General features: G+C 37.9%; 2 protein-coding genes across 7 annotated transcripts in view; both read left to right on the top strand.

Annotated features, from left to right (window-relative positions):
- Window positions 1–203: 203 nt before the first annotated feature.
- On the top strand, window positions 204–10728 carry QNG1 (Q-nucleotide N-glycosylase 1). Of its 2 annotated transcripts, none has more exons than XM_070736277.1 (5): window positions 204–335; window positions 2536–2914; window positions 5932–6191; window positions 7509–7704; window positions 10013–10728. In XM_070736277.1, the coding sequence occupies exons 2-5, from the start codon at window positions 2578–2580 to the stop codon at window positions 10243–10245; spliced, it is 1026 nt and encodes a 341-aa protein (XP_070592378.1). In that variant the 5' UTR covers window positions 204–335; window positions 2536–2577; the 3' UTR covers window positions 10246–10728. The 2 variants fall into 2 exon arrangements, with proteins under 2 accessions (XP_070592378.1, XP_070592379.1); XM_070736278.1 differs by lacking the exon at window positions 204–335 and adding an exon at window positions 449–927.
- Window positions 10729–12366: 1638 nt separating this feature from the next.
- Window positions 12367–13212, top strand: part of KIF27 (kinesin family member 27) — a 31540-nt gene continuing 30694 nt past the window's right edge. For 2 of the 5 annotated variants that reach the window (XM_070742734.1, XM_070742738.1), the window contains exon 1: window positions 12508–12823. The gene's annotated coding sequence lies outside the window, so the exon portion shown is untranslated. Of the gene's footprint in view, window positions 12824–13212 lie in introns of all 5 variants that reach the window. The other 3 variants (XM_070742736.1, XM_070742735.1, XM_070742737.1) reach the window with 3 other exon arrangements.

Below are 13212 nucleotides of genomic sequence, written 5' to 3'. Positions count from 1 at the left end.
GCTTTTAAATCCGATTGAAAAGTACCTGCCAGAGGCCAACACTTGGGCCGGGGACGGCTCAACCAACCCAAAGATTCGCCATCGTGCAAAGTAGAGTGAAATGCGGGTGTATCTGCGCGCGAGATAAAAGCACGTTGCAGCTGGTATCGATATCCGGTACTGTAATAGTTTCGCAACTAACTTATGCAAATCCGGCCTGTTCTGATTGGAGGGCAAAGCCAGGACGATTAGCGAAGGGTCGAAAGGGAAGAAACGCCGCTTTGGATCGAGGGAGAGTCTCTCGTGGGGTTTTCACTGAGCAAAGCGTGCCCAAATCCAACGCGGGATCTTTAAAGGTAAGATGGCTTCAATCTCCTGGCGAGACGTTGTAACATTTTTGCTAGACGTCTTTGCAAACTTCCGGGTGTTTTACGTAGGCCCGAGATCCGCAGGCAGTCCTTGTTTGGCCATGTGAATCGAGTACAGGGGGAAAGAAAGAACGTAACCGTTCACTTCCTGCATGTCAATGAAAAGCGTAGAAACAGCCAAGGATCCAATACCGAATCTGAAGCCGATTTAACGCCTGACATTGAAATACTCCAGGGAATCGCAATCGGATTGACAGGCGAGCGCTTGCTCCTGTTGGTAAAACGCTTCTGGCCGCGCCGCCTTTGTGTGTTCGATGACGGGCGCCGGACTAGATCGACGTTTCCAAATTGTGATGGGGAGAAAGAGCACAGCCACCCATAAGTGACCTCGCGGTTACTTTGTAAGCAAGATTTCCTCAAGCGATCGGCGAACGTGCGAATCGTGGCGGGTAATCGGAGGGCGGAGGACGGGGTGGAACTTTTTTCCACGTCCATTGTTCGAGTGAAACCTTGTTAGGTTGGCTGAGAATAGGAGCGCTTGCTGTCACTGCACCTCTGCCGTTCGTACATGGATTAAAAGGTGAATTTCCCTCCGATCAAAAAGACATCGCTTTGACCCATTTCATTCGGCAATATTGGTTTTTAACTGTGGCGGGTTGGGGGGGAAAGTTTCCTAAAAATCAAAATACTATTGGTTACCGACACAATCTCTGCATTCAGTGGGCGGAGCTAAAGCCTCCAGGGCTATCACAACTGGCTTTATTTCTATAGGAAATCGGGCCTTTCCAATGGTTATTAATTTTGGGGTTTAAAATAGGACTATACTATCCATGGTTGCAGAAGGACAAAGAGACATTATCTCTTTGCTAACATCTAGTGGTCCTCCAATTTTGTGCAGCCCAGGTCTGGTAGTCCTTCATTAAAGAAGACTCAGGGCAGAAGTGAGACTTTAAATAAAACAAAAAGAAACAAAAGTTGGAGGAAGACAATGGTATAGGTTTCATCCACAGGTCCTCAAGAATCAGATTCAATTTGGCAAAGATTCTACATTTTATTCTCCCATGGCAATTTTGCTTTCTGAGACAGACAACAGATTGCATGACCGCTCTACTTATCTCTTGTAGCTTTGAAGAAAGCTTAAATGGTGCTGTGGTTGGCTTGAGGAAAGGGACTCTGAAAGAAAGAAAAATCAGAAATATGTCAGAAATATTGGAAGCACAAACTTCATTTCTCACCCATTCCTTGAATGTTCACAAATACCCTTCGATTAACACCTGAAATCCTTGACAATTTTGGAAAGAGTTCTGTTTGCAATGCCACAAATTTGCTGCTTTCAATATATGGTTTGATCATTAAAAAAAGTTTCAAGGTGCTACTGTTAAATGATAAATGTGCATCCATCCACATGGCATTTGTATAATTCTCCCATTCTCTTCCATTAGGGCTAGGCTCAATAAGATGTTTTGTTAGTAGTTTAATACATATGCAATTAGCTTTGCATCAGCAGAGAATAAACAGTATTGCCAAAATTGATGCTGCTGTTTTAAGAATAGAAAAGTTTTTCATTTTTCAATTTTCAAGGGTACAGCGGTATACAAACTTGAGAATAAGCACTGTTTATTCTTAGTAGAATTTCCTGCTGCATAACCCGTAAAAGGTATCGCTTAAAATTTGGAAAGGCCTGGGAAGATAAATGGATTGTCAACAGAATAAATCAGTTGATGGGGAACCTTTTTTCCTTTGGGTGCTGAAAGCGCTCAGGATATCATGCACATACATGTGGCCACACCCATAATTCATCCCTCTCCGTATGCATGCATAACCCTATCCCCATGCTGCCCTGCCCCTGTGCATGCACGCAGACCCCTGCTCCCCCATTTCCCAACTTTCGGTAGGCCCAGTAGGCATGTTTTTCGCCCTCCCCAGACTCCAGAGGCTTTGCTAGAGCCTGGGGAGGTTGAAAACCCCTTCCTCCACCACCCCCAGAGGCCTTCTGGAGGCCAAAAATGCCCTCGGAGACTCCACACGAACCAAAAATCAGCTGACCAGCACAAACATGCACACTGGAGCTGAGCTAGGGCAGTGGTTCATGTGCCGGCAGATATGGTTCCGCATGCCACATAAGTTTGCCATCGCAGGAATAAATGCTACGTATCTTTCTTGAATTCTATCAACTCTGTATTTATAGATCAAAGGCTGACATTTACTGCGATTCAGAAGCAAGGAAAATATGGAAGCAATTTTAAATCCTAAAGAATCTGCAAAGTTTATAGCAGAAAACAGCAAAGATGTGCACATTGAAGATGGCGGTGTGCAAAAGGTTGCAGAGATGTTGTTCAGTAAAGTCACAGAGAAGGAATTTGGTGTGGCTGGCTGGAAGTCTTCTCATGAGTTAAACCCTCAAGAAGCCAATGAAGATGCCGTGAACTGGGTATTTGTGGCTGATGTGCTCAATTTTTCCTTTTGGTCTGAACATGAAGACCATAAGTGCTTGGTGAAATACAAAGGCAAGACTTACAGCGGCTATTGGTCTCTTTGTGCTGCCATCAACAGAGCACTCGATGAAGGTTAGTTTTCTTAATTACATTGATTAGATGTACACTTGAAGGGCGTGTTTGGACTTTACACAGCAGATATGTGAATAGCAATAGAGTAAACAAGACTCTTTCATGAAGTAGAACAAAGTCGACTACAAATCAAAGGTCGTCCTTGACTTATGGCCGCAATGGAGCCGAACATTTCCATTGCTAAGCAAGGCAGTGGTTTTGTAACATTTTTCATACTTTCTGCCACAGTTGTTATATGAATCATTCTGTCATTCAGCAAATCTGACTTTCCCCCATTGACTTTGCTTGTGGCAAGCTGGCTGGGAAAGTTACCAATGGTGATCGCATGATCGCAGGACAGCGCAACTGTTTTAAATACATGCCAGTTACCAAACCTCCCAAAAAATTTTGTCCAATTTTTTCCCCCTCTTCTACATCAAATACAAATTAATATGCATATATAGTGGTACCTCTACCTAAGAATGCCTCTTCTCAAGGACCATTTTCCACTTACAAACCTGAGCCTCCGAAACTGTAACCGGAAAAGGCAGGGAGAAGCCTCCGTGGGGCCTCTCTAGGAATCTCCTGGGAGGAAACAGGGCTGGGAAAGGTGGGGAGAATCCTCTGTGGGGCCTCTAGGAATCTCCTGGGAGGAAACAGGGCTGGAAAAGGCAGGGAGAAACCTCTATGGGGCCTCTCTAGGAATCTCCTGGGAGGAAACGGCTGGAAAAGGTGGGGAGAATCCTCTGTGGGCCCTCTCTAGGAATCTCCTGGGAGGAAACAGGGCCTCCACCCTCCCTGTGGTTTCCCCAATTGCACACATTATTTGCTTTTACATTGATTCCTATAGGAAAAATTGCTTCTTCTTACAAACTTTTCTACTTAAGAACCTGGTCACGGAACGAATTAAGTTCGTAAGTAGATGTACCACTGTACCTTAAAATATTAAACACATAGTTATTCATTTTTATCAATCATTCAAAAATCCATATCTTATTCCGCCCTTACATCAACAATTGTCAGTCTGACCCTTTCCCCCCCCTTGCACTCCTCTCCCTCCTCCTACCTTCTTCCTCCTCTTCCATCCTCTTTTCCCAGAGTGATGGTATATTCTCAAATTTTAAACTAACAGTGGTTCTTCCAAAAATTCTTATTATTGTGACATTTATTTATATAAGACTTTATTCTAGGTATATGTCACCAGGAAAAAAAGCTACTTCCAAAAAGGAACCTATTTTTATCTTCTGGGTTCTCCATCAATTGAATCTAAATTTTAACTCCAACTTAACCGCTGTTGGCTTAACTTTCCAAAATAATAATTATTTCTTGTGCCTCTTAATTTTAGACCTATTGCTTCCTCCCCTTCCTTAATCTCTTTCCTTGTTGTTTGTTTTTCTTGTCCCCTCTTTCATCATAATTAAATACATTTTGACTTATAATTTATTGTGATATCTCTTTTTAATTATAGATTTAAACTCTTCTTATTAATAATCAAAAGTCACATATTATTTCAGATGGATACTTGTCCGTCCGTCCGTCCGTCCCCCACCCCCCCAAAAAAAAAAGTTGTCGTGGTATTAGATAAGCCTTGAGGACAATGTAGTAGAAGGCAGCTGGCCCAGACTGGAAAGCTGCCTCTTCAAATTTCACTTTTAATTTCTCTTGCAGTCCTCTCCGGGAAGTATATCAACAGAATTAGGCCATGCTGAGTAAGTACAATTACTCAGTACTTTACTTAATTCAAGTAAATTAGTAATTTACAAGTGGAGCATTAGCAGGACAAGTCAACATCTTCCCCTTGTTTAGTTTAAACATCTGGCATTATTTAATTTTCACAACTGATAGTTTTTAAATAGAAAAAGTAGGTTGACATTTTATTGATTCATATCTGTCAACATATCTGTCAGTTTAGAAGAAGCACTAGAACAGGGCTGTCAAATAACCCGCGGGCTGGATGTGTCACATGCTGGTCATGCCCACACTTTGTTTAATGAAGGGGAGAAAAATCCCAATATATCACATGATGCCATTATGACAATGCGAGTTTGACACCCCTGCATTAGAATGTTAAGTTTGGAAGAGCCTCCCCACCCCAAAGGAAAGAATTTAAACATAATTTAATAAGACTGGAGATATACAACCACCACTAGCCCTTTTGGAACGCCTTTTATACCCATGTAATTGAGTTCCAGTTCAAATAAAGATTTTTTTAATTGCTTAAAATTGCAAGAACCACAGCTTGTTTTGCAAGGAATGCTCCACTAGAGCATTTAGCATTATCACCTATTAGAGGTTGACCAATTGTGGTAAATTACTTCTGTGCTATTAGACGAAGAACTTGCATGAACCAGGTCTTTGAAGTCACCAGCAGTCAAATTCAACTTTTTTTAAAAAAAATCACATATCTTCCTTTCTCCTGAATGATCATCCTCAGCTACTGAGTTGTCCTCATTAATGTCAATCAAAGGAAAAAAGTACTTTGAAAAATTACATTAATATTTTCATTTAAAAAATAATAATCTAAATAGAATAGTATATTAAATTGCAATTCCAGTAGCAGATCCAGTATATCATATGTGGAGGTAAATTAATTGAGAAATAAATTGTTTAGTTGACCCAATAATCAGCCTAAATAATTCTGCTTGTTTCCTAATTGGAAAATTTTAAAATTTTAAAATTCCTCTTGCATTTTACTAATTATTTTAAAATTTTAAAATTCCTCTTGCATTTTACTAATTATCTCAAATAGAGCCTCAGTGGTGCAGTGGTTAGAGCGCAGTACTGCAAGCTACTTCTGCTGATCAGTTTGGCAGATCGAATCTCAGTAGGCTCAAGGTTGACTCAGCTATCTATCCTTCCAAGTTGGTTGGTAAAATGAGGACCCAGATTGTTGGAGGCAATATGCTGACTTTCTGTAAACTGCTTAGAGAGGGATGTTAAAAGCACTGTGAAGTGGTATATAAGCCTAAATGCTATTGCTATTGCTAAATGTAATTAATAATAATAATTATTATTATTATTTTTTGCCCTTTATGAAGGAACACCCATTACTAGTGCTTCTTATTATGCCACTATGACCTTGGATCAGGTGAAGCATGCATTTCGTTCTGATACAGAGGTGCCTATGCCTTTAATCGAGGAGAGACATCGTGTACTGAATGAAGCTGGAACAATTCTGCTGGAGAAATTTGGGGGCTCCTACCTCACATGTGTTAAAGAAAGTGAGAAAAGCGCCCACAAATTATTACAGATAATCGTGGAAAATTTCCCATCTTTTAAAGATGAAGCTACATTCCAGGTAAATCTCTTATAGTCTGCATTTTCAGCTTCCTCCTTCTTTCTTTCTTCCTTTTTCTTCTTCTTCTTCTTCTTCTTCTTCTTCTTCTTCTTCTTCTTCTTCTTCTTCTTCTTCTTCTTCCTTCTCTTCCTTCTTGAAAAATGGACAAGGAACTGCTGCATACCATCATGTCTCATTTTGTGCTACGGCAGGGTGGAAAATATGACAGCACATATCTCCCGTGATCTTATTATCCAACATAGATAGTGAGGGCATTAATGACCAATATTCCTAAACCGCTACAGAATTGAGATCATACATATTTGTATTAAGAATTATTCCAGTGTGTATAATTTTTTTTTAAAAATCACAATTTACCAAGATATATGATCACAATGACAAGAATCCACTGGGCACAATTTTGGAAAAGACAACCTTTGCTGATGATATAAGATTGAGAGGAGTGGAGAAATAGGCTATATCCAATATCCAAAATAAAAGTTTAAGCAAATTAAGACATTAAACAGATTTGTTAGCAAGGCAAGATAGATTATAATTTTCTGAGTTAAGAGATTGATTAAAACAACTGAAACAAATGATTCAAGCACAGAATATATCGGCAATAATCGTAAAAGCTTAAGGCAGGTTATAATGAACAACTGTAGCAGTTAATAGTTGGGGGAAATGAAAGGAATACTTCTTTTACAGTGTTTTGCTTTTACAACATATCTTATTGCATCTGTTTTTTTAAAAAATTTCAATCCTTAGGCAATAACTTATTTATTTTTATTTATTTATTTATTTGTTTTGTCAATTACACATTGGAGGTATGTAAAGATATAATAATATTCATATGCATGATACTAGTAGGAAGAAAAAACAAGAAGAAACATTAGAAATAATAATATTCATATGCATGGTACTAGTAAAAAATAAAAGAAACATTAGAACGGGGTGGAAGACATGCTGGTGCACTTATGCATGGCCATAATGAAACTAGTGCAAAAATAGCGTAGAGTACATAGTGTTCTCTCCTCCAATAGAGCAAGAACTTTATAGAGCAGGTTTGTGTTAAGATATAGTGACTGGTTCAGAGGCCTCCAGGGGATTTTTTCCATGTGGTGGATTTAACCCTATATCTTCCCACTCCTACGTCTGGCATTTTAACCTCCTTATGTATGGGCTGTCATGTTTCATATAATTCTCATATTAAGCTTCTTTTGAAATGAAAGGTGGTAAGAAAAACATATTGAAATAGCAATTAAAATCTGTAAATGTGACTACATTCCAATCATCTTACTACTTGGTGGTTGTTTTTTCTTCCTTTTCCTACCACAGGGTAGAAAGGTAGCTTTTTACAAACGGGCGCAGATCCTTGTGGCTGACACTTGGAGCGTGTTGGAGGGGAAAGGAGATGGCTGCTTCAGTGATATTTCCAAAATCTCTATATTTGCTGATTACAGGATACCACAGGTTCTTGTTCATTTAGGAGCAATGAGATATTCAGAAGAATTAATGAACAAACTTAAGAAAGGTATTAAATTATTTATGATCATGAAAAATTTCTATTTTACCTGCCACTTTATACTGTATCAGTATTTTTTTGATGTATGGCAGCAGAAATAAACATAAGAGAAATTGAGAATTATTTATTCCCAGAAAACACTATTTACAATTGCCTTCATTCATGACAATCCACAATCCTAGATATCTTGAGTAAATTACTTACTTTTGAGTATAAATGTAAAAGACAGTGTTAACTGAGTACTTTACTTTTTCACTTTTTTATTATGCAGAAAGAAAAAATAAAAGGGAAAAGTAAGATTCTTTTCCAAATTTTCTGTTCTGGTATTTCAGATATAGAATGTCATTTCTTGTCTAAAAAAAAGATATTTAATTTTAAAATTATGTCTAGGAATTTGATTGCTAAAACATGTACAGTGTTCCCTCGCTTTTTGCGGGGGATGCGTTCTGAGACCACCCGCGAAAGTCGAATTTCCGCGAAGTAGAGATGCGGAAGTAAATACACTATTTTTGGCTATGAACAGTATCATAAGCCTTCCCTTAACACTTTAAACCCCTAAATTGCAATTTTCCATTCCCTTAGCAACCATTCAGATTATTACTCACCATGTTTATTTATTAAAGTTTATTAAAAAAAATATTTATTAAAGGCAAACAAAAGTTTGGCGATGACATATGACGTCATTGGGTGGGGAAAACCATGGTATAGGGAAAAAACCCGCAAAGTATTTTTTAATTCATATTTTTGGAAAACCGTGGTATAGACTTTCCGCGAAGTTCGAACCCGCGAAAATCGAGGGAACACTGTATACTCAGGGTTTTTTTCTCAATCCATGAATACTTGTGGTTTCCAAATCTTATTTTCCTCCCATCCATCTATATCCCTCTCTCTATCAATATTGAGGAATCAAAAATCAATTTGGTAATTGTCACCACATAAATTAAACCCTTTGTACAAGTATCAATGTTGCTTGCATATAAGCAATAGGTCTGCAGCTACCATCTTAACCAACTAGGCTAAATTAATTCTAGATTGCAAGCCATTTTTTATTGTATCTTGTTGGCTGTTGACACTGTGAGCCACCCAGGGTTGCTATGGTTTCAAAATAGTGTTTAAATCTACTTAAACTAAATTAAAAATCTAGAGGGGCCATTTCAAAATGCCAGCGCCATAATAGAAAGCAATGCCTGGCCTCTCCTCATGTCACATAAGCAGGAAAAATCTAACAACTTCTTCCGAAATATATGTAATTAAGACGGGAGGCCAAATTTATTTAAAGATGATTCTGAAGATACATTGCTGGCAAGCTATGCAAGCTTTTAAAATAGTGCACAAGATTTTGTCAATTCAAAAAATGAACTTTGTAAGGGTTGAAGATTTGTATTCAAGAGTTAATTAAAATTTTGATTGCCCATGTTGCAAGTTTATGATTGTGATTTTTTTTATCAAGAAGTCTAATAACTGCAGATAGTTGCATGTTTAGCTTTATCAGGGAAGCATGTTGGCTTGTTTACAATTCTGTTTATTTATTTATTGGATTTGTATGCCGGCCCTCTCCGTAGACTCGGGGAGGCTGTTACTAATTATAGTTTAAATTGACCCTGATAGTGTTGTGCTTATTTGTCTATTTTAAAATAAGTTCTAATATAAGTCAACAACCTTTACTTTCTATTAATGTATATCAGAAGCACTAGGGATCTCTCATTTATGCATTTAATTTTGTATGTTAAAATTAATTATTAGACCACTTTTCTTGATTTCTACTACATTTCTTAAACTTCCTGCATTTTTGTCCCTCTTGCCATTCAAAAATCTATGGCTGTTATCCAATCAGTATATGCCGAGTTGAGACAAGCCATTTTCTTTTTTGAGATTTCAGTAATTTGTTTCATGTTTCCTTCTGCAAAAAGATTGCCTTTTTCTGTGCAGTACAATGCAGGAAACAATAATTCCTGGCCTATCTCTAATGTGAAGTTATGATACAAGCAGCAGCCTCTTGAGTAACAGAACTATAAAAGATCTTTCTGAAGGCACATTTGCCCCTAGTTAGGAAAAGTATTAGAAATGTTATGAAGGACAAAGAAAATATGGGGAATGAGATATAAATAAACAATGCAAAACTACTACAACCCTTTCAATTTAGCAGTATGGTATTACGTAGATTAAGATACTGAAAATATGTAACTTGAATGGACCTGGTTAACAATGTTAGCTATACATTAATTATATTAATTATTAATATTAATTAAAATATTTCCTCTTATATTCCCATTTTCTTTATTCATATTACTTTCTTTAATCCTTCCTTATCTTGCAGGGCACATGTTCCAGTTTGGAGACAATCAGGAAGTGGAGATTCGAGGTTGTAGTATTTGGTGTTGTGAGCTCATTTGCAGTAATTTGCTTAAACTTTATAAAAAGAAAGGTGACAACATGAGTGAAAAGATCAATGCAGTTCTCATTGATTATTATCTATGGGACTATGCACGGGATCATCGAGAAGATATGAAAGGAATACCTTTTCACTGTGTACGTTCCATATACTATTAATACCATTGATAAATGATATAAAGCATCAAAATCTTCAAAATTTCTATATATAATTTTGATTTTAAAAAATTGGCATGGCTACCCATGTATTGACTTAGATCTTTAATCAGAAAAAAGGCATTTTCTTGCATATTAACATTCCAATTCTGTAAGCAATATATTTCTTTAATAGTTTTGATTAAAATGCATGAAGCTATAAAAACAATCTGGATTATACAGTATATAAAATCAAAAGATGTCTTACAAATTAATATTATTGTAATCAAATCACCTACTTGTGTGCATGTATCTGAACATGCATTTGAGTAAAGACCATTTCAGTTTACATTTGATATACCTTCTGAAATTGTGTGATGCTCATCAGGAATTATTTTATTCAAAACGTTGTAATGTCATTCAGCAACATTGATTCAAAGTTTATACACAAGACTTTTTTTAAAAAATTATGAAATAACAAATAAAGAATAAAACCACCAACAAAAAGCAATCAGTAATATTTCAATATTCAAAATATTTTAAAATGTGAATGTCAAGCTAACAAAAGGATTACAGTATTAACTGGTTCTTTAGAAAACAACAACAATTTGCTCCTTGTTTATTAAAATATAACATCTAGTTGACTTGGTTGATACAAAAGACTCGTCAATAATTGGATGAGAGACTACCAGCAAATCTTTTGATTGTAAGATAAAATGGGAAATATATGTATTTTTAAATCTTAGGAGGTGTTTTTTTAAATAAAAATCATGGTTTTGTACAATCACCAGGAGTTGACTTCAACGCAAATATATACTGCTCAAAAAAATAAAGGGAACACTCAAATAACACATCCTAGATCTGAATGAATGAAATATTCTCATTGAATACTTTGTTCTGTACAAAGTTGAATGTGCACAACAGCATGTGAAATTGATTGTCAATCAGTGTTGTTTCTTAAGTGGACAGTTTGATTTAACAGAAACTTGATTTACTTTGAGTTATATTGTGTTGTTTAAGTGTTTCCTTTATTTTTATGAGCAGTGTATATTTTTTTAAATCCTTTGATTCTTCGGCATGCAGGTAGCAGGTATTGAAATAGAACCTTTCTATATAGATAATTCTCAATGTACAACTGTTTGTTTAGTGACAGGTTACAATGGCACTGAAAAAAGTGATTTTTTCATACCTATGGCTGTTGCATGTAATCAACATGCATGGTCATGTGATCAAAATTCAGATACTTGACTGCTGGTTAATTTATGAGTGTTCACTGTTTGTGACCCCCTGATAAGCAAAGTCAATGGGGAAGCCAGATTCACTTAACAACTACTAAATTAACAGCTGCAATGATTGATTTAATAAGGGTGGCAACAAAGTTCTTAAAATGGGAAATTCAGTTAACTCTCTCTTACCAACTTTGAGCTCAACTGTGGTCATAAGTCAAGGATTAGTACCGGTAGTAAAATCATGGATTCTTCCAGTTGACACAGTATCATGTAAAGAAGATAAACCATTCCTGGGTCTGACTTTAGGGGGGATTTGGCCAAACAGCTTTCAATTGGGGAGAGGGGTGAGATGCCTGCACCCCCTGCATCCACAAGGAGAGTTAGGAATGATAACATAAGGGTACTATCTATGTGGAGAAGTTAGCTGTTTCATTACTATCTAGGATCACACCCACCCACACATGCGCCATTGTGCTTGTAATGCAGGCAGGGGTAGGCAAAGTTGGCGCTTCTATTACTCGTAGACTTCAACTCCCAGAATTCCTAGGCCAATCACGCTAGCCCAGGAATTCTGGGAGTTGAAGTCCACACGTCGCAGAAGAGCCAGCTTTGCCTACCCCTGCGACTAGAGCAATGGAATCAAGCGAAGCACTTCAGTGTAAATTAAGTTCATTTTATTATTTTATGTATTTATTTATTAGATTTGTATGCCGCCCCCTCTCCGTAGACTCGGGGCGGCTAACAACAGTAAAAAGACAATATGAACAAATCTAATATTAAAAGTAATGTTAAAACCCCCAATTTAAGAAATGGTCACTTTGTTAAGACAAGGGTAACCAAAATGTGAACTTCAATATTACAGCATGGGAATTCTGGGAGTTGAAGTCTTTAAAAAGTTGCCAAGGCTGGACACCCTTTTCTTAAAAGCAAAAAAAGAAACAGGCGCTTGACTCCCGTCCTCAGCTTTCGGGAACGCTTGCCACACCGGGCGAGATAGAAACGCCGGCACCAATGCGCCTGCGCCGACTGAGCGCGCTCCGCTCGGCGGCCTATCAGAGGCGGTGAGGGCGGCCTCAGGGAAGACGCAGCTTCTGTCAGCGGCGGGAGCGTTTCGTAGTTGCCTGGTGAACCAATGTAAACAAAAGGCGGATGCAGAGGGGTGTGCGTGTTCCGGCTCGTGCTACCCCTGTTGTTGGGGGGCAGCTTTGAAGTGGGAGTTTTGAGGTCCACCGCAAGTTCGGCAAGGTGGGTGCTGCCTGGCAAGCTGGTCCCGCCGCGAGCGAGTCCGTTTGGATAACCCGAAGGCCAACGCGAATAGCGCAAGCTACGCGGAGGGCGCTGAGCGTAGTTGGAGAGATTGGAAGAGAAGGCACGTGAGTGAGATTGAGTAGAATACCGGTTTATAGTTATACATATAGTTTTATATAAATATATATAGTTTGTTTATATGTGTGTGTATACACACAAACACATACATACATAGTAAATATAAATATATACATACATACATACATACATACATACATACATACATACATACATACATACATATTATTTATTCGATTTTTTTTAATGTCGCCCTTCTCCTTAGACTCAGGGCGGTTTACAACATGTTAGCAATAGCACTTTTTAACAGAGCCAGCATATTGCCCCCACCATCTGGGTCCTCATTTTACCCACCTGGGAAGGATGGAAGGCTGAGTCAACCTTGAGATTTGAACCGCTGACCTGCAGATCTAGCAGTCAGCTTTAATTGCCTGCA

Source organism: Erythrolamprus reginae, chromosome 2, assembly GCF_031021105.1.
Source record: "Erythrolamprus reginae isolate rEryReg1 chromosome 2, rEryReg1.hap1, whole genome shotgun sequence".
Classification (NCBI taxonomy): Eukaryota; Metazoa; Chordata; class Lepidosauria; order Squamata; family Dipsadidae; genus Erythrolamprus; species Erythrolamprus reginae.
This window is presented reverse-complemented; position numbering and strand designations above follow the sequence as displayed.

Excerpts from the sequence above, each read along its gene's own strand:
- QNG1 (XM_070736277.1), top strand. The coding sequence starts at position 2,578 with ATGGAAGCAATTTTAAATCCTAAAGAATCTGCAAAGTTTATAGCAGAA. Across the intron at positions 2,915-5,931 it reads CAACAGAGCACTCGATGAAG|GAACACCCATTACTAGTGCT; the intron begins GTTAGTTTTCTT and ends CCCTTTATGAAG. Across the intron at positions 6,192-7,508 it reads AAGATGAAGCTACATTCCAG|GGTAGAAAGGTAGCTTTTTA; the intron begins GTAAATCTCTTA and ends TTCCTACCACAG.